General features: G+C 40.4%; 2 protein-coding genes across 8 annotated transcripts in view; one reads left to right on the top strand and one right to left on the bottom strand.

Annotated features, from left to right (window-relative positions):
- Nucleotides 1-4,284, bottom strand: part of CPNE3 (copine 3) — a 31,709-nt gene extending 27,425 nt beyond the window's left edge. Inside the window, exons 1-3 of one of the 6 annotated variants that reach the window (XM_032128718.1) lie at nucleotides 4,183-4,278; nucleotides 3,909-4,001; nucleotides 1,392-1,450 (exon numbers count right to left, since the gene is read on the bottom strand). The gene's annotated coding sequence lies outside the window, so the exon portion shown is untranslated. Of the gene's footprint in view, nucleotides 1-1,391; nucleotides 1,451-2,834; nucleotides 2,856-3,908; nucleotides 4,112-4,182 lie in introns of those variants that run through there. The other 5 variants (XM_032128736.1, XM_032128754.1, XM_032128727.1 and 2 more) reach the window with 5 other exon arrangements.
- Nucleotides 4,285-4,345: 61 nt separating this feature from the next.
- Nucleotides 4,346-18,569, top strand: RMDN1 (regulator of microtubule dynamics 1). 2 transcript variants are annotated; one of them, XM_032128786.1, is made up of 10 exons: nucleotides 4,346-4,613; nucleotides 5,252-5,363; nucleotides 8,045-8,132; nucleotides 9,084-9,243; nucleotides 9,891-9,980; nucleotides 10,630-10,685; nucleotides 12,745-12,832; nucleotides 14,184-14,214; nucleotides 15,532-15,665; nucleotides 17,730-17,923. In XM_032128786.1, exons 1-10 carry the CDS (start codon nucleotides 4,494-4,496, stop codon nucleotides 17,766-17,768), a joined length of 918 nt encoding a protein of 305 aa, XP_031984677.1. In that variant the 5' UTR covers nucleotides 4,346-4,493; the 3' UTR covers nucleotides 17,769-17,923. The 2 variants fall into 2 exon arrangements, with proteins under 2 accessions (XP_031984677.1, XP_031984685.1); XM_032128794.1 differs by lacking the exon at nucleotides 17,730-17,923 and adding an exon at nucleotides 18,165-18,569 and having other exon boundaries at nucleotides 4,452-4,613.
- The last annotated feature ends 1,929 nt before the right edge of the window (nucleotides 18,570-20,498 follow it).

Raw genomic sequence — 20,498 nt, 5'->3', positions numbered from 1 at the left:
AGGAAGCTGGGGGTGTTTAGCCTGGAGAAAAGGAGGATCAGGGACGACCTTATTGCTCTGTACCCTGAAAGTAGGGTATAGCCAGATGGGGGTTGGCCTCCTCCCAAAGCAACAAGTTACAGGAAAAGAGGACATAACCTCAGGCTGTGCCAAAGGAGGTTCAGGTTGGACATCAGGCAGAATTTCTTCATGGAAAGTATTGATAAGCATTGGAATGGAGTGCCCAGTGAAGTGGTGGAGTTGCCACCCCCAGAGATGTTCAAGAAACAACTCATTGTGGCACTTAGTGCTATGGTCTAGTTCACAAGACGGTGATAGGTTAAAGGTTGGACTTGATGATCTTGGAGGTCTTTTCCAACCTAAATGACTCCATGATTCTCATATTCACTATTTTGTATGCAGGAAGGAATAAGAGCATTCTGAATTAAACAAGTAAGATTATGCTGATAAAACCCTAATGACCATACCACTCATTTTACTGAGGGTTATGCCAATCAAAAATAAAAGCTAATATTTAAGAAATCTGAGGTATATGTGTACATGAGAACAGAAGCATAGATTTCTGCATGGGAAATGAATCATCTACTTACACAAGCTTTATGATACTCTATTGAATTGGTAGGACACTGGTATAACAAGTCAGGCTTGTTTCCGTGTATAGAAATCCATCACTAAGTTACGTTGACAAAGAACATGTTCGGAATTCTACTTAAAAAAAAACCAAAACCAACTGCAAAGAAAATATTAATTTGACTTCTAGGACACCTGCTCACAAAATTACTTCAAAACAGTTATTTCTAAACATCCTTCTGCTGATTTTTTTTTTTTTAATCCTGTATACATGTGTTTGCCCTTTAAGCACATCTTTAATCCTTGGTTCTTCCCAGCACCTTCCTCACACAAAAGTATTTTAGGTGATGTTTCAATTCAAGTGAGCTAAACTATAAAAGGTAATACTGTGCCTTCAACAAGAAAATTAAGAAGTACAGATCTCCTGAGTTCAAAATTCAATTATTTTAAGCACAGAGCAGCAAACCAGAGGAACATGTGTTTCTTGCATTTATCTTAATAGGCTTTATCAGAGTATCTTTATACCAATTATTTCATGGAAAACAACCTATTAACTATGCAATCTGAATAGTATCTTAAATTGTGTATTCTTCATTGCAATTTCTCTGTGTAGAGTCACTGACTGACTGACTACATAATTAACATTACCCACAAGAAAGAAAAACTTCTTTCTCACTAAAATTTGCAGTACTTTACTGCAGAAACAAGATGCAGGTGAACACATGCTTTAGACTAATCCTTTTTACAGTTCGTTTCAAGGGATGTTGTGACACTTCACCATTACAACTACTAGTTCCTAAAAATGAGCTAGAGTAACTTACCACAGAGCTCTGCCTCTGGGCCTCTCAGCCAAAGGCCAAACCTTCAACCAACAGTAGCACTAAAACGTGAAATGAAAGAAAATTAAAACCAAGAATTGTTATTACCATAGATCAATCAAAGCAAGAGGTTTGAAGGCATATGGTTTGAGGAACTACAGTTCCTCTTAAAATAAATAACCTGTCCAACAGTTTTATGTATCCATGACAGCAGCACTGTAAAGATTACTCAAGAGATACTCAGAGCTTTTGTTAGACAATAATATATACTAAATATTATAAAAGTCCAGCAAGAAAAGTCCTTTAAGATTTTAAGAACAGAGACCCGATTACTGGATTTGTCCTATTCATTAAATTCTTTTTTTTCAATAAGGTAACAGTGGATTAGAGTAAGTAGATCAAAATCAGTGGCTCCCAATGTTATTTATGCTCTAGCAAACCTGTGCATCCTTACACAGCTAAAGGATGCCTAAGAAAAGTCCATGAAATCAGTATCCTGCAATGGTCCAGCACATCTCAGTATAAGCAATAACAACACCTTGAAACCAACAATCACAAAACTGCCCTTCACTATAGCCCAGAAGTATTTCAAACCTTTCTATATGCAAACCAAGAGCTCTCCAGTCAGCAGCCCTTCACTTCTGTATCACAACAGCTACTTGAACTCAGCGTTCCCTGTGCCTTGGAGGCATCATTCATGCTCTGCATATCCACAGGCAGTGGCTCTGAACGCAAGCACACAGCAGTCATGCTAATTCCTGAAACCATCAGATAATTGCACATATGCTAATCACCTGCCACGAGGAATTTATAACAACCCTTCTGGATAGGGGAAGTACCAGAAGCAAACTGCCGAAACTAGAACTAATTCAGCTTCCTCCTAACTGTGCCTTTGATAAAGCACTGAGTGAACATGCACTTGATCCATCTACGAGATGGAATGGATCTACAGGATAGTCTTCCTTCAACCACAGAACAAAGTATGAAGCAAGTGATCCAAATCACTAAAGACTATTCCTTAAACAGAAGCTTGGATCCAGCAACCAAGCCCCAAAATTCCTCTATTCATAAATCCTTCAAACACTTAATAATGCCCTTTCAAAATGTCTGAGCAACAGCATCTCACCTAAAACAATATTAAAGATAAACCAAAGAAATCAAACAGAATCACAGAGTCGATGGAAAAGACCTTTAAGGTTATAAAAAAACACACTGCAATTCTACTTCCTGTCTACTTGCTTGCACAAGCCACACCACACCTTCAAATGTCATGCTAGGAGGGGCCAGTATTAATCTTTACCTAACTGATCTAAGAACAGAAGTAATTTTCTTGGGTTTAATAGGAGCTAATATCTACAAATACTACGTTGATCATACGTTACTTATGTTGGAAGAGCATTCTGACTTTCACAGGAAATAAAGAGGAAGGAATAGAAGGTAGCTTACTCCTTAACTTTGTCCCTGAAGGTATTTCCTTTAGGAAACCATGTAATGACAGCATTTGTTCCTAAATCAAATTAAGGTAAAAAAAAAATTAAACTCCATCCCAGATATGTGTAGAGTTGAGATTTCAGTTGTATTACTTCTAACACTATGGCTTCCCTTTAGCATTCAATTCTGGAGAAACATTCAGCATAAAAGAAGGCTGTACAAACACTGTGGTACCCATTCTGCTACTTTGGAATTCTGGCAGATGACATTTAACAACACCTTAGTTATTCAGCCTACCAGAAATAGATTTATGCTTTTGATAGCTGAACTGAAATTAGTCTAACAGTCACCTATAATGAACCAGTATAGATTAATTGTAAGATATTTAGCACAAACATACTTGTTGCAAAACTGCATTCTTCCTAACACCAGAACAGATAAACAAAAAGACCTCTGTCTCCTACTCCTTGAACATCTTTCCTGCCTCTTTTTCTTCTAATGCTTGTTGGTGTTCTGCACGCACTTTGAAACATCTTACCTCTGTGATTATACACATATGAAGATAAAATTTAAAGCTCCAACTGAAAATAAGACTAGCTGGGATTAAGTTTGACTATATTTACTTTTACTAAACAAACTTCCTGCACCACCACAGAAGTATCCTTAACTCGAACCTTCAGGGACATAACCCCCCAGGAAAATAAATGTAAGTGTTGGAGGCAGGACAATACACATTACTTTGAGGATACTTAATGTACTTTGAAAACAGGAGTATGTAAACGAAAGTGAAGAGGTTTCACATTTTAAAACTTTTCCCTAGTGGAAGACTAAGTTATGACAACATGAACTTTATCTAAGGTTTGTCTTGCATATATTATGCAACTACAGTGAAGAATGAAAACAACCACCCACTCAACCAGCAGCTCAGAAAGAACAGCATGTGGCTTTCAGGAACGATGCTGACTCTCGACAGCCTCCTCTGTCAGAGGTGAGAGTGCTTTTCAGAGTGGCGTTTACACCGCCACACAGATCGGCACTGCGGACTCAAACCTTCAGGCCTACAGCTCTAACTCCACCGAGTTCCACTACCTGCGGGACGGCGGATGGGGCAGCGATTCCTCGATCCCCGCAGCAGCAGCCGGCAGCGCGCTCCGTGTCCCGGCGCAGGAAGTGGGGCCGCACCTGCGGGGACGTTTCACACGAGGAACGGCTGGAACAGCAGCCGCCCGCAGCCCTGCCCTGCAGCCCCAGCCCCGCACGGCTCCCGCTGGACGAGGCGGAGGAGCCGAGAGCGCAGCCCCCGCGGGACACGGTGCACGGCCGCAGGAGCGGCCCCTGCTGCGCCGCCAGACCCCACCCTCACCTGCAGCGCGGAGCCTGCGCAGCCTCCGGACCCCCGACCCGCGGCGGCCACACCCGCGCGGCCGGACACGCTCCGCCCCGGGGCGCAGGCGCAGAGCCCCCGTGTGTCTCCCCCCTCCCCGGCCCGGTAGGTTAGGCGATCACTCGGGCCCGGAGTGGCTCGGGGCCCGGCTGCGTAATGTCCGGCTCTCGGTACGGCGGGCTGCCCGGCCGAGCGGATGGCCTTTGCCCTTGTGTGCCCCCGAGCCCGGGCAGGGCCGCGGGGCGGAGCGGCTGCTCCGGAGGCGGGGGGCGGTGCTGGCGGCGGTGGCGATGGCGGTGTTTGTGGCGGCGCTGGCGCGGCTCTTCCGCCGTGGCTCCGCCGGCCTGGGGACGGCGCTCCGGCGAGAGGCGATGGGCGGCCCCTGCGGCCGGGGCCGGCTGGGGACCGAGGTAGTTGCGGTGCCGCTCGGTGCGGGGCAACGCGGCCGGTTCGGGACTTCTTGGAATGCGCTGCCCAGGGAGGTTGGGGAATCACCGACCTTGGAGGTGTTGAAGGGAAGACTGGACGTGGCATTCAGTGCCATGCTCTGTTTGACGTGGTGGGGTTCGGTTGTAGGTTGAACGGGGTAATCTCAGAGGCCTTTTCCAACCTAGTTCGCTCTGATTCCCACGGGGTGTGGCCGCCGCTCGCCCCCGCGGGGCCGCTCCGCCGGCATGAGGGAGGCGGGTGGAGGCTCCGGCATCGCGGGGCGTAGCGAAGGACTGCTTTGGTTGTGCGAAAACAGCCCTGGGCTCGCTTGAGCAATACGGGTTTGATTTTTGCTTCTAAACTTGTGTTTGCTCCGTATTTACGGTTTATATTCAGTCTAGTGCTGTGTTCGTGTTTTCGGGTGTAATCGCGCGCTTCTGTTGAATGTTCTTCAAATGTACTCGCTTGAAGTGGCGTTTTGTCTTACAGGGGTTTTTTAATATTTTAAAGTCTTCTCTTTGCTCAAAATCTGAAATATAACCAGTGATACAGACAAGAAAAACCTTTTTTATCTCGGAGTGATAATGTTCATTAATACCTGTCTTATGATCCTACACAGGTGCTTAGAAAAGGCCTTCAGAGGGGGGTTGTCCTTTCAACAGGGTCCTTTTTGGTTTATGAAGCTCATAAGCTGATTTCTGGCTTCGCTGAGGTTCATGCGAGCTTCAAAGGTAATATTTTCAAATTTTGAAATATGTTGGTTATTCTGATGTGAGACTTACAACTTTTAGTGCCAGAATTATAGCGGGAGATGGTGTAATGCTTTTGATTTTTTCCATTAAGACTGCATGCAGTATCATTTCATGACGAGATGCTTTTGAATTGGGTATGAGTAGTCTGGTAGCACTTCAACAAGTGATTATTTCAGGTGTCATGGAAAGCACATCTAGTCACTCATCCTGTCAGGGATAGAACACATGCACGAGGTGGATGATAACTGATTTGCTGTCCAATCTTTAAGTAACTCTTATTGAAAAGATATGGGTCTGTTAGGAATGCAGACCAAAACTTAATCTATTTCTAGAAGTTTCAACTATTTCATGTTTTCAGTATGAACACTGTGATTCCTGTTTAATCTAGTTGAGCAACACCAAGATAGCGCTTCATACAAAACTGAGAAATGTCTTCTATTTCTCTAACAGTAAAAAGGGGGAAGCAAAGCCTTGCTTCACTTACCGGAGAACAATTGAACAAATGGTAAAATGTCTTTTCACATCCTTTCAATAAGGATAGTCTCACTGCAGGAAGGACAGTAACAATATCTTAAAAGGGAATGTTGTTGCAGACTTAGAACTTGTCTGTCTACATAAGGATTTTCAGAGTCAGCCTGACTGAATGGAGAATGAGCATAAACTGGATGTGCGCTCACTGCATAGTTGAGGTAGTAGCCAGGTCAGGTAACCTGTTTCTCTGTGTCTCAAAAAGAGGAACATCTTAGATGTTTATGCAGATAGAAATAAAAATTCAGACAATAAATTTTTGAATGGATAAGGAGCTGTTTCATGTGCTACAGCAGAAGGAGCATCAGTGAGTAGATTTGAAATAGCTACTCAGTACACAAATAAGAAATAATAATGAATAAAGAATTCATCATTTGTCATGAGGAATATAAATAACACCACTTAATTGCCTTTGGTCTTTTCAGTGCTCCCACATGAATCTGACATTTACATTGCCAAGAAAAGCAATGCTAATGGGCCTTCTATACAAGACGTAATAAACATGGTGAAAATAAGGGTAAAATAGAAATACCTGAAAAATACTCTAAAGTAATAAAAGCATAATTTGCATAAAACAGCTTATGGGAGATGCATTCAGAAGTTTTGAGTTCTGATCATTTAGTCATTAGATACATTAGTAGTGTTCAGGTCAGCAAGCAAACATAATAGTTCAGTGAAGATTATACTGAAGATGTACCACAAAGCTCATTTTGGACACTAAAATCCAGAGTCCACATAGATTGTTATCTTATCTTTGAAAGGGTTGAAAGAAGACATTTAGAGACAGCAAGGTTAAAAATTATCCAGAATGCACTGATTTATATTCTAGGATCTTTTTGAAATGAAGAGGAGGCTTTTGTGTTCAGTAGCCTTCAATGTTTTGCTTCTTTTGTAAAGAAAATGTGCTGCCTTTAAATGTGGCTACCATATTTAGTAGGTAACTTGAAAAAGGAAACCTTATAAACATGATTAATTTTTTTGAAAGGGGTTAGAGCTTACGTTTGACTTCTAAGTTTGATCATGGACCCAGGCATAATACCAAAGAGACAATAAGCATAGGTAGAAGGTCCGTAAAAAATTAGACAAGGTTTTTGACATAAATGGTAATTTTTTAATGCTTTAATGTTGGAAGAAGAGTAAACTCGAAGTTTGTTCTTCTCCTGTACAGTTACGTACATCAACAAAATTACCTATCTGCTTCCCTTTGGGTATTTTTCCATCTAATTCCATCTTTTCTCATGCTATAATCTTCTATAGTGTGGTGTTTGATAATTCTCTTTCCTATATGCTGTTCCAAGTACTATATTAATTTATGTATTATTATATTCATCCAGTTGTGGAAATTATATTCCCCCACCACTGTTGTGTTTCAGAGTATTTTCTAGAATAAGAAAGTCTCGTAAAAATAATGCTACTTAGTTCATAAATTGATACTCTAGAAAGCCAGTTGTGATTTTCAAAATTATTTTTGCTTTTAGTATCTTGAACACATGGGAGTTTCAGTAGGTGAATTGCATTTTTTGGGCTTGTATTTGGGAAAATCCTAAGGACTTCAGTGTGAAAACCTTTAAGCAATGTTTTGTTTTGGCTTGTGAGTAAATAATGGGACCCACTCAAACTGCAGTAATATTCTGGCTAAACTGTGGCGCCATATTGAGAATGAAGAATATTTTTAAAAGTTGGGTTTTTTTCATTGCTATTGTAAGATTTAAATTCTCTACATATACTAATGAAGGGGTTTTGTTGCTCTCAACTCTACTTTACTTGCCCTCCTGGTCCATTTTCCATACTTTATTCTTCTTTTCTGCTGTTTTCACATAAGTTAAAAAGTAACTTATTTGTAGTAGTCTGATGCACTGAGAAAGACACCCTGGACTGTTAAATCTGTTCAGCATCCAAAGCTGTGTTGCTGAAAGCTGTTGTAGTTTCACTAGAGAGGCACTGATTGTCATCCTCGTTGTGCATTGTACGTCTTGCTTACTCAGTCCTGCTGTAAGTTGTTTGCAATGATGGCCTAAAAATGAGCTACATCATTTTCAGCTAGGTTGTCCTGATCTAAAATGTTTTGGTGGTAATGTCCTAATTAACTATAATTTGTTCTTCTGTCTCCACAATTTTAATTCCTTCCTAAGTGGAAGATGTGATAGAACAAGCAGACTACCTGTATGGGAGTGGAGAAACTGAGAAGCTGTATCGGTTGCTGGTTCAGCATAAAAATAGGTACTTCACTGCCTTGTGACACTACTGTGGCTTCTTTTCTGTGCTCTTCTGTATCAGTTTTTCAACTAATAGTCTCACTGTGGAATGCTGGAGAACCTATTTTTCACCCTTATGGAGTAGGAAAGAAGGACTTGTGATCTTTTTCCTCCTAATGGAAAAATGAATGAAGGAAGAGCTGGTAGTTGTAGAAAGTGAGGGTTAACCCTCAAGGTTTTCAGTCCTGCTTGTTTGTTTTGTTACTCTAAAAATCCCTTAAAATATACTGCAAAAATCCTGAAAGACTTTAAAGTCTCTATTAAATTAGTAAGCCAAAACTAAAATGGTAGTTACCTAAAGTATAATGAAGTGTAAGCAGTGTTACATAACAATATGTTACCAAAATAAAACTTAAGATCCTTTAGCTTTGACTATAACCTGCCATACACCATTTGATATGGTGATATAAATAAATCACATAAATACACAGATTTATGTGCTGGTGGTATGGCTCATCTGTTTTTTTTCAGTGTTTTTCTAGGAAGGATTTAATAATTTAAGTACAATTAGAGGGAAAAAAAGATGCATAATGTTTTAAGTATTCCAAGTAGACATCAATACAAATCAGCAGAGTGCATCTAGCTAAGAACAGAGTAGCCCTCCTTTTCCTTCTGGTGTTTTGAGTGGTACCATTGGGGTTTCTAAATCTGTGGGGTTTTTTTGAGAAAACAAAGATCTTTCCTGCAGATGTGTTTGCTTTGCAGACCAGAATGGCAGAGCAAAGGTATTGTCAGACAGTCTGTAATGGTGGGCTTTCGTTTGCTGTTTGGTACCTTGGGGTTGTACATAGCATAGCATGACAGATGATTCACTGTTGTCTTACCACCCACTTGAGATATGCTTTGAAAGACTCCTTTAAGACCTTTGCTTTGTTTCCAATTGCTTTAAAACATCAATGTTTCTGTTCCTAATTAGTGATGATGCAGAGTTGTTATGGCGGCTGGCACGGTCGTCACGGGATCTGGCTCAGCTTGGTAGTACTTCTGCAGAGGAGAAGAGACAACTGACATATGACTCCCTTGAGTATGCAAAAAAGGCACTTGAAATAAATGAATCAAATTTTGCAGCACACAAGGTGAGCCGTGCAAAATAACTGAAATCTTGTTTGTTGATTTCTGCTTATAGAAAACAGAACAAATGTCATTGTGCTGTTTTAGCAAACTTCAGCATAATTTATCTTTTCAGTTGAGAATGAGTGAGACTTCTAGTTCTTCCTAATGTTTTTGGAAGATCTGAGTTCAGACTTTTCCAGGGGAACTTCCTCTAGGGAAACAGAAACTGATGCAGTGTGTGCAGGACCATGGAAAGAGGTGACTGATCAGGGTGATTACAGCTGATGTAATTAGCTCCTCCTGCCCTGATGTAGGCTTAAAAATGTTGTACATCTCACATTCAGCATGCTGTTCCTGGGCTTTGTAGAGTTTCACTGGAAATACTTCAGGCCTTGGCTTCATTCTGCCCTTTTTTTTTTTTGTGCTGCTTTACTCACAGGCAAAGAGGTAGCAAAATGTTGCCTTGGCATCTTGGATCAGAAGAGGATGTTTATTCCCTTACACATGAAAACCAGCAGCTTGCTCTGATATTAATTCAGTTGTTCACAATAAACACCTACTGCTTGTTGTCATCTGTGGTGGTGGCAGCTGTTCTGGTTGCAAGCTTTTTAAAATGTACTATTAATATAGTGCTCTGTTAAATGTTTTGGTTTTGTTTTTTGAATTACAGTGGTATGGAATTTGCCTCAGTGATGTTGGAGACTACGAAGGAATCAAGACTAAAATTGGAAATGCTATTGTCATCAAAGAGCATTTCCAGGTAATGCAGCTTTTTGCATATGACAAGATTAATGTGTCCAATATGTAGATTGTGTGACAGCTGCTAACTGAGTTTTGGTGAAAAACCAAAAGTGTACTTCTGTTCAGACTTCCTAGTTCACTTTGTTCTTTGGGTTACTGTGACATATGCTCCAGAAATGCCCCAGAAACAAGGAGTTCAAACTCTCTCCTGCAGTAAACTACGTTGCTTTAGAAGGGAGTCTTGAAATAGCTGAAGTGCTTTAGACACCTCTTAGGACTAGATCAAATGTAACTGATATTGAGAAATGGCTGTGTGGCTGTCCTTTTAACTGTGGATTATGTAACAGTAAAGGACAAATACTGGAGAAGATCATGGACTACTAATTTTATATCACCAGAGATTATATCAAAATCTGAACATGCCAAGTCTCAAATGCAACTTTTAGTAACCTACTAAAGAGAAGTGCTTAGACATCTGTCAGTGTCATCAGATTTTTGGAGCTGAGCTGCTTTAGTTGTACACTGAATAAATAGTGTATTGCCTTGAAATTCTACACACTATCAGTCTGGTTTAATTAACAGTAGGATAACAAGTTTTAAATATATTTTAATCCACATATTAGAACAACTTCTTCACATGTTGTGTTGCTTTTTTCTCCCCTCACCAGAGAGCCATTGAACTGAATCCAAAAGATGCTACAACAATTCATCTTATAGGGATTTGGTAAGATGTATTTTCAAACTAAAGTTAGCACATGGCAAAGAAAAATGCAACAGTTTAAGATACCTTGCATGAATTGCAGAACTACTTGGAATAATTTAGAATGTGCTTGTAATTGATACAAGCATGAAAACATACTGAACAGATATAAGACATCATGCCTTGAAACAGTCTAGCTGTTAATTCTTATGCAGTTCAAAAAGATGAAAAATAATTGTTCGTTTAATTTATTTGTATGGAACTATTAAAAATTCATTTTGCAGTCGTTAAGTTAGCTACATAGAATCCAAAGTGGGCATCAGTGATAGTGAGTAGTGCTCATTTGTTCTGGAGTACGTGAATCGAGTCAAAACTCAACACTGAATTTACCTTGAATTTCAGTGACAGCTGCAACTTATTACAATCTGTGATAAACTATCAAAAGTGAGATGTATTCCGAAAATATTTCTGTTATTATCTGTCATGATACAGTATTTTAAAAGTTATGTTAAATAAAGGGAGCTTATATATTATGTATTAAACAAAAATGGTTGAAATTTAATTTACTTCTCAGTGAAAATAGTACTAAGAATTACTGTTACATAGCAGGCAAATGGACTGGAAATAGAACTTTCCATACTAACCAGGGTATTCTGTGTAAGTGGTGTGATGGAAAGCAATATAGTTTATGTGTTAGTGAGAGGCTCCAGACAGCACTTTTGGTTATTTGCTTGAAAAAGACCAAAGGTGTTACATTGTTTTACAGGAGATTTCTATTGTAAGATTGAGAGGTTGAAAAGAAAGAAAGGCAATGTATTTTCACCTTAAAAATATATTAAAAACCACAGTCAATTTCTCTGTCATTTTTTTTGACTCCTGAGTATCGGAGAAAATGACAATCTACTGCTCCAGAGGTTTTTACTAGTTTAGAAACTTTTTTTTTGGCATCCACCATTCATTCCCACATGATGTAAGAATTGCTATAGTCCAGATTTCTAAGCATAAGTATATGCTCCCAACTGACTAAGCCACAGGGTCCATTTTGAGATAGGAAGCTTGTTCTGAAAAGTACTTAAGACATTGTTCCTAAAGAAAATTAGAAAAGATGATCAGAAATGTGCAATTAATACTGCTTTTGGCTCTAAAATATTCCCATGTTGTATATTTAAATGTACTCATTGCTGAATTCCAGAGCCATCTTGATCTAAAACTGGCATTTAGTATCAGCCAGTTCTTGAGATTTTTCTCCTTTCTCTTTCTTATCTGTCCTGGACTGAATCTCTTTTTGATTAGGCACATCTAATGACACAATTTCAACTCAGACTGTGTATTCCATGTCTCGCCCCCCTCTCCTCCAAACATTTACAGTTATTAATTTTTCACCTCCTCTAGAATGCTCTATTTTACACAGTGAGTAATAATTGTAATCTCATCATGGGAGGCTACTAAAGTGAATAGCATTGTTTAATGTTTACACCCAGGATGTTCTGTGCACTTGAAATGCTTCAATAAAGCTGTTTAATCCTTCCAGCACCAATAAGATAGGTGACTGACTGATTGATTACCTGTGTTATTTAGTAGATAAAAAACAGCATAGCATGGCTTAGCCTAGAACACAGTGGTTTGATTCTTGAATTTATTTTCATTCTTATAGATCAGAGTCTCAGGAATGTACTGCAGATCTACTTTGTATTAATAATTGAGAAAAGCAAAGTAGTGTTGAGGTAAGGCAATGACATTACTCGGTTGTGCTGTTTTTGCAAATACATTAGAACAAAACACACATAAATCATTCAAGCTCAAAATCTGTCTCATGCTTAGTAATTGTCCCAGTTTTAGCTAATGTAGTTAGTTCCCAGTAAAACACACACCAAAACTTCTTTAGTAGCAGCTTCAGACATCTTGTTACTTTCTTGTACAGATGTGAGAACGTGCTTATAGAACTTGCAGTGTGTCTGCAGTTTTGACTCTTGGAATCAACAATTATGACATCCAGTTTTTATGTCCAACAACAATTATGAGACTGTTGCTCGAAAACAAGAGAAATGTGAATTTTAGATACAAACATGTCTTTTTGCTTCAGGTGTTACTCCTTTGCTGAGATGCCATGGTACCAAAGAAAAATAGCTGCGACGCTGTTTGCCACACCACCAACCTCCACATTTCAAGAGGTACAGTATGAAAATGTTTTCGCAGATTATTATTCCCCCCAGAAAGCTAATGATAGGCTTTTTACTTATTTTCCTGACAAAGCTGGCCTCTGCTTATGGAATAAGCATAGAGTTGTGAGTTTACAACTGTCAGTAATAAAATGAGAATATAACAGGACAGTAAAGGATATCTAAAAACATAAAAACCTTCCATTTTCTTCAGCTTTATTATGATGATGATTTCTATTATTTATAAATTGCTACAAAGAAAAAAAAACCCAACCAAAGAAACAACTAGCACACACAGAATAGTGAAAATTATTTCATGTAGTTTGTGCAATAGAAAATAATAAGCTATAAGCTATATGTAACTTAGTTTGTATTTACTGTCATGCTCTGTTCCAGATAACTGTCTGTACTAGTCCAGTGCTGATGATTTATACAGTGGTGTTATGCCATGTACTTATTTTCTAGCTCTAATATAATTTGTCTCCTTATATTAAATGCAAAAAGCAACAGCTTGCTTTGTTACTTAAGATGAACAAATACCCTTTCATTCTCTGGCCACATATGGTGTGGAGTTTTTTCAGTTGAAAGTAGTTTTCTTCATCTTTTCTATGAAGATTTCTGCTGTTGTACACCCTAAAACATGCTATCCAGATGTTTATCTTTTAAAATAGTGTGTCTAAACCAGTGTTTGTCTAAACCAGTGTGGATCTTATTTAAACACCCGTACATTTATAGAAACTTGACAATACAATTGGTAATAGAAAAGTTTGCTGCAGCTGTTTTAATCTTTGTTTGTTTAGAGCAACCAATAACTGTTTTGTTCTCTTAAAGTGCGGGGGCAGGAGTCACTAGAAAGTAATTGTAGAAGACTGCTTGCTGTTACACAGAAGGCAATTTAAGAGCTGATTGAAAAAGAAAGAAAACTTTTTAATGGAATGTCAAGCTTGTAAGTTTTGCTGAAAAAACACTCTCAGAAGAATACAGAGTGTCAGCCAGGATTTCAAATACTACCAGAATCATGCCAGTCCCAGCATTCAGTTCTGTAGCACTTAAAAGTCGCTGAAGAAGTAAACTTGTACTGCTAAGACTTCTGCAGTTTCAGTACAAAATCTGTTTTGTAGATATGTCCCCACTTTCAAGTTCTGTGAGAGCTTTTTCCCTCCAACTAATACCATTAGGAAAAGGTAGGGATGGACTGAAATTTCATATATGCTGGATGGGAAACTAGTTGAAAATGTGTGGATATCATAGATCCACACATTTTCATAGGAACTCCTTCTTCAGGTATGTGCATAAGGCTGTAATTTGACTATTGTGTTGAGTTTATTCTCCACTTTAATGAGCACAACTTTGTCTTTTACAGGCTCTTCGTTACTTCCACATGGCAGAAGAAGGTAATACTTGTGACTTGTTTTGACTGAAAAATATCTGTTAGGATTGATGACTTTTCAGTAAAACTCTAGCTGTCAATATCACCTTAATTACTGTAGCCACCAAACCCAAAACAGTAGCATATGATCAGCTGATAAACGTGGTGGGCCAGTCAGCACACTGCGCTGTTACATTGGAACATTTTATCAGAGATACTTAAAAATATGTTGCACACTTTAAAAAGTATGTTACACACCTAGTATACACCACTTACAGTGTAACATGAAGGTTTTTTTCAGAGTAAGTATTAAAGTGAAATTTGTACCTTCCTGAGAATAAAGTACTCTTCCCCAAGGAATTCAACTGGAGTGCAGGGGGGCAGAAGAAATTAAAAAAGGGAATTCTGTGTTACTTTTTCAGAATTTTCTTAGAATTCAAAAGTTCTCTGTTTTCTAAATAGAAAATAGAAAAAGTAGAATTTTTATTATTTCAGAAGGTATTATGATCAAGAGTGCCAACCTGACAGTTAAACTGTCCACATGATATAAAATAAAAAATGAACATGTTATTTCTCCAGGAGTGAAGCCATAAGCAAAACTGACTAGCTGAAAGATAAAGGAAGACAAGGGAAGACAGTGTTCTATGAAAGATTTGTACATAGTTAAATCAGTGAAGTTCAAAGGAAAAGCTCATAGTGTGTCTTCCCCTGGGTGTCAAGTAATGCAGCTGTGAACTGGAACAGTGAACTTCATCTCAAAATTTGCCTCCAAAACACCTCCATATGTTTTGAAACCTTACCTTAAATCCAGCAGCAGGGAGAGCCTTTGCTATAAGTATGAACAGTAGACAAGACTACTCTTTAATAATGAATGATGCTTTATAAAAGCAAGCTTTAAATCTTTCCTTAAAAAATGTTTTGTGTAGATACAAATAGTTTTGTTTTCTTCTGTGCAGCAAAAACTAAGCTGGTATCTGCATGTGCTAGGAAATGTGCCCTATTTCCCTTGCCTTTACCTGCTAAGCTGGTTGCATTGCGTGTTGTATGTGCTAGGTCCAGAGAATCCAAAACCTGCAAAGCAAAGCTGTTATGCCTTAAGCTCACTGCTTTGCTCTTTGTGAGGAATCCAGTGTTATTTATTACATTAATTAACAAGCTGCTAGTTAGTATAATTGCTTATGAGACCAAAATCTAGCAAGTGAAAGTTTTACATTGGCTTCCTTCTGATCCAAAGCCAAACTACTCTGTTTTCTGAAACAAGTACCAAAGTATAGTATATAGTATCAAAGTATAGTATGCTGCTAATTCTCATCTAAAGATTTTCATACCTGTCTCTATGCAGCTGATCCAAATTTCTACAGCAAAAATTTGCTCTTTTTGGGGAAAACATACTTGAAGTTAAACAATAAGAAGATGGCTCTTCTGTGGTTAAGCAAAGCAAAGGAGTATCCTGCACAGACAGAGGAGGACAAACAGGTAGGAAGTTAAGAATTGTAATAGTACAATCATATATTGTACCCAACATGTATGACATCATGGCAGTGGAATGTTTTATAAAATTAACTCAGAGGAAATTATAGTTTAGCACCTATAATTCAGAATCACATCAACACCAAAAAATTCTAGTATGTTACCAGCCACCTCTGAAAACAGTGGTTGGAAGTAATTTTGTTTTAGTCATAGTAGAAAACTGTTATCCTTTCTTCTTCATGGTAGTTTCATATTGCTAACAACAATCCAGCCTTAGCTGTGTTGCTGAAGTTCAGGCAGGCACCTGCACTAGCCGGTTTCTATGTGAACACAGATTGACCTTTCGTATGCCTGAAATGGGTAAGGTAGGAATCACAGTTTGGAATAGCTAACAATCATGTGAACACAAGGAAGAAAAGACTACAGATGTACCAAACCTTAACATTGCAGTCCTTCCTAGGCCCCTAGGGAGAGATTCAGACAATCTGAATAAAACAAATTAAGGAAATGTGTCTTGGACAGCAAATCTAGCAAATGCTAGATGACATGAGTCACTTAATTACCCTTTGAAACTGCACAGAAGGATTCTGGTTTGGAGGGTAGGTATCTGCTTCCTACATAAACATTTCTAAGTACTTCCAGGAGAGGTAATCCATTAGGTTTGTTCATACCTGGTAATGCATTCAGTATAAACCAAAGCAGGTGAAGTTACCTTTCATAAACAATCCTGTTAACATCAGGAGTAACAAAGCCTCATTTCCAATTCATTTTTCTTATGGTTGATAGACTTCTATTTCATTTAGCAGTAAGCTGCAGTTGAGATGCACATTCTGAATGTCCATACAACACTCTGAATGTCCTAATCATAAGAAATAACTTTTGGTAGGATTTTGCATTTCACACCTCAGAAAAAACACTACTGAGGTAGTGTTTCAGAATCCCTCTGTAGATGCTCTAGTCAGCCTCAAACTGTTTCTTCCAAAAGTGAGTTCCTTTAGTAACATCTTTCAGTGGAAATATGAGTGTTACATTCCTCCAGTGCCTTGCAAAATGTTTAGCAATTTAATAGCCTAAAGGAGTAGTGGTCTCAGGTGTGTGTGAAATTGGTCAGTTCTTCTGACAGTTACTAGTAGCTGGAGGCACACTTGAAACCAGTGATCCCAAAAACTTGTCTTTCTTTAGGAACCATACAAAAAGTACAGTGAGAAGTGAATTCTGTGCAGTAGCCAAGTTGTTAAACCGCTGATCTGCTTCAGCTACTTGTGGCCTCCCAGTACATCTATTTCCTAGTATCTTAGAGGGGTGCAGAGCTGCTGAACTGAGAAAGGTGGTATTCTGCCCGTTCTCTGGGTGAATGTGTACAATGCAGAATTCATTGGGAATTAGACTTGATAGTCCACTATGAAGGAAACTGGCCTGTGCAAAGACATTTGAATTCTTGTCTCAGCATAACTAGGTTTTCTGAACATTTACCGCAGATACTCAGAGGTATCTGGCCTACACTGTGTGCATGGCTTGCTATGTCAATACCAGAAGTTTGTTGGGCTGGAGGTTTTTATGTGGTTTGAGGAGGCAGGAGAGGGTGTTGAGAATTTTTTGCTGTTTTGTATGGTTTGTTGTTGAGGGGTGTTTAATATGAATGTTAGAGATCATATTAAAATTTTGTTAGGTTTTAACCAGAAACCTTAGGCAAACAGAGCCTCAGAAATGGTCTTGCACTTCTTAGTTGCTATCCAGAGTGTTGAAAATCCTAGGTTGGTTGGGTATGGTCAGAGGTGGGACAGCTTCCTGCATGCTGCTATTGGACTGTAGCAAATCAAGAGCTAGTATCTGTATTCAACAGAAATAAACTTCATTTATATAGTAAATGAATTACACTGAAGGCACTTAAGTGTTTTATTCCTATTCATGTTTCAAGTATTGAGCATCTTGAACTACAGAAGAAAAATGACTACTCCTAGGAGTGTTCTGAATTTACACAACTGCAGTGAAACATTTGGGTGCTTGTGAGGGAAGTTTTGCTAGAAGAGCCTGTAACTGGCACTGTTATGTTACATTTATTTCTTTCAGGTACAGAAAGAAGCTTTGGAGCTGCTTAATTCTATATAAGAAGAAACAAGATAATGGGAATTCAGTGCTTCAGGTTTGAGCAGCATAGGAAAAGCCCCAAATACTACTTTGGTTTATTGAAGCTGTTAATCAAAGTATAGCCCAGACCTTCTATCTCCCTCTAATTTCTATTAAACTCTGAACTGGAAGATCTGTTTCATTATGTGATCCTGTTTGTTGATTTACACGGGAAGGAAGGGGGCTTCATTCACAAGCAGGGTCTATAGTTAGACAGAAAAGGCTGGGAGAGTGATTGCATGGATTTTTAATTAAGTTTTTTACACTTCTAAACTACAAGTTATTTATGAGGAATAACAAGAAACATGACTAGCATGAGTTTAAAGAAAGGAGGGACAAGGTCATGACATAATTATAATCCTGAAATTTTTTCTACAGTGTTTTCCTGTGAGGTTCAATGGCCTTCAAGAGTAATAGATGCTCCTACAGATTTATCATTAAGGCTGCACATATTAATTTCAATACTCTTAAATGTTGGGGTCTCCTCCCCTGCCATGGAGCCCTGGGAGATGGGCCCTGGGGGGGAGACACGGGGTCTCCCTGCCCCTGGTCAGTCTCATTTCCCATTGGTTGTTTTGTGTTCCCCTGTGTGGCCAAGGACCCTCGGGTCCCGTGACTGCGGGGTTCCTGAGCTGAGCCCCGACCATGCAGCTGGAGAAATAAACATCTCTGAAACATCTACCACGAATCTGTCCATATATACTTCGCTTTCCATGGGACTCCTGGTTTGAAATATGCTTGTTGCAGTAATCCCCACTGCAACAAACTGGTGGAGGAATGCGGGCAGGACACCGATCCCTGAGGAAGATCCGTGAGTAAAATAATCACTCTAGACCTCTCTCTTCTCATCTTGGTTTGGATATTCTCTCTGGACTATGGAAGAATCGTGGGAAATGGGGCTCTCTGAGCCACAGAAAAAAACGTATCTAGAAGTAAAAGGAATCCTTGAACAACAAAACAAAAAAGTAATGCAACCGGGAGATCTAGAACATTTCTTCATCTGGCTTTTCAAAAGGTTCTCCGATATTTCTCGAGACTTACTTTTTGATATCGAACCTCCTGTATCTTGTGAGGGGTGTTTCTGGGACGAGATATGGGATAAAGTATGGGATCAAAGAGAAGCTTTCCGTGCATACCTTATAATCAGTGAAGCTCTTGAGGAGCATTTGTACGGTCCCATTACCCCTAAAGCAGAGGATCATACTTATCCCGTGGCCGAGATCGCGCGGCCGCCATCCCGGGAGCACATGACTGCAGCCGTGCCGGCGGAGGTGCCTGTGCTGGATGCGCCCGGCCCCCTCGGGAGCACGCACCTTATCGCAGACCCCATCCCTGTCTCGGGGTCCCCGGCCACGCGGCCGCGAGTGAGGGAGCGATGCTGCAGGCGCCGCGGGTGCCGTGGGCCACGAGCAGCCAGGAACCGGGCATCGGCGTGGCAGGCCGCTCTGAGCACACGGCTCGGAGAGCCCTGCGGAGGGAGAAGCGGCGGTTTCCACAGCGACACGAGAAGCCGCGCAGCGCCGAGCCGGAACCGGGCCGCTCTCAAAGCAGCGTGGAGTTGGCGGAGCGGAACCGCTCACAGGGCACGGAGCCAGCGGCGATGGCAACGCGGGGCCGCGCAGAGCCCAGACACGCCGGAGCAGCGCCGCTCGGAGAGCGCGGAGCAGCCGCAATGCGGAGGCCCAGCCGAGACGTCGGAGTCGGCGAGGCGGCGGCCACGCGGGACCAGCAGCCACGACAAACACGCAAGCACGTGATAGGAGAAGTTATAGCCACAAAAGTCACAGGAACTGTGAAATGGTACAATGTAAAAAACAACTATGGATTTATAACATGAGATGATACAGGGGGAGATCTATTCATCCATAGAACTGCCATTAAAAGGAATAACCTTAAAAGTTACCTGCAAAGTGTAGGAGATGGGGAAGTTGTACAATTTGATATAGTTCAAGGAAAGAAGGGTTTACAAGCAGCAAATGTTACTGGGCCTGGAGGTATTCCAGTCAAAGGCAGCTGTTATGCACAAAATTATAAACAATATCCATCCCAGCAATTTCCCTACCCACAGCCTACTTCCCCCTTTTACCCTATACCCAATATGAACCCCTTCCTAAGTTTACCCCATCCCCAGTTTATTCCTAATCCGTTTTTCACCCCATGGCTTCCCTATACAATTCCCTTTCCCTACAATTCCTCTCCGATGCTGAGGGGGGGGATGAAAAGAGGGAGGGAAGAAATTAAACCCTCTCCTGCCTCAGTTTCCCCACAAAGCATGCCCGGAGAGTCCTGTCTCCCTTCTGTCAGCCCTAAAATGTTCCACAGAATCTGTTTGGACATTTAAAGACTCAGGAGGGTGGCTTGTTTTGTCTTGAAACTGTTCTTGTTATCCAGTCATTTTCATTCTCCTTTTATTAAAATAAAACGGGTGAGATGTTGGGGTCTCCTCCCCTGCTGTGTGGCCCTGGGAGATGGGCCCTGGGGGGGAGGCACGGGGTTTCCCTGCCCCTGGTCAGCCTCATTTCCCATTGGTTGTTTTGTGTTCCCCTGTGTGGCCAAGGACCCTCGGGTCCCGTGACTGCGGGGTTCCTGAGCTGAGCCCCGGCCATGCGGCTGGAGAAATAAACATCTCTGAAACATCTACCACAAATCTGTCCATATATACTTCGTTTCCACGGGGCTCCTGGTTTGAAACATGCTTGTTGCAGTAATCCC

The sequence above is a fragment of the Corvus moneduloides genome, chromosome 1 (genome assembly GCF_009650955.1).
Source record: "Corvus moneduloides isolate bCorMon1 chromosome 1, bCorMon1.pri, whole genome shotgun sequence".
Classification (NCBI taxonomy): Eukaryota; Metazoa; Chordata; class Aves; order Passeriformes; family Corvidae; genus Corvus; species Corvus moneduloides.
Note: the sequence above shows the minus strand (reverse complement) of the source record. Positions and strands in the feature narration are given on the sequence as shown.

Bases quoted from the DNA above. Each gene is read 5' to 3' on its own strand.
- RMDN1 (XM_032128786.1), top strand. From the start codon at position 4,494: ATGGCGGTGTTTGTGGCGGCGCTGGCGCGGCTCTTCCGCCGTGGCTCC. The intron at 4,614-5,251 runs GTAGTTGCGGTG...GATCCTACACAG, and splicing joins GGGGCCGGCTGGGGACCGAG to GTGCTTAGAAAAGGCCTTCA. The intron at 14,215-15,531 runs GTAATACTTGTG...GTCTCTATGCAG, and splicing joins CTTCCACATGGCAGAAGAAG to CTGATCCAAATTTCTACAGC.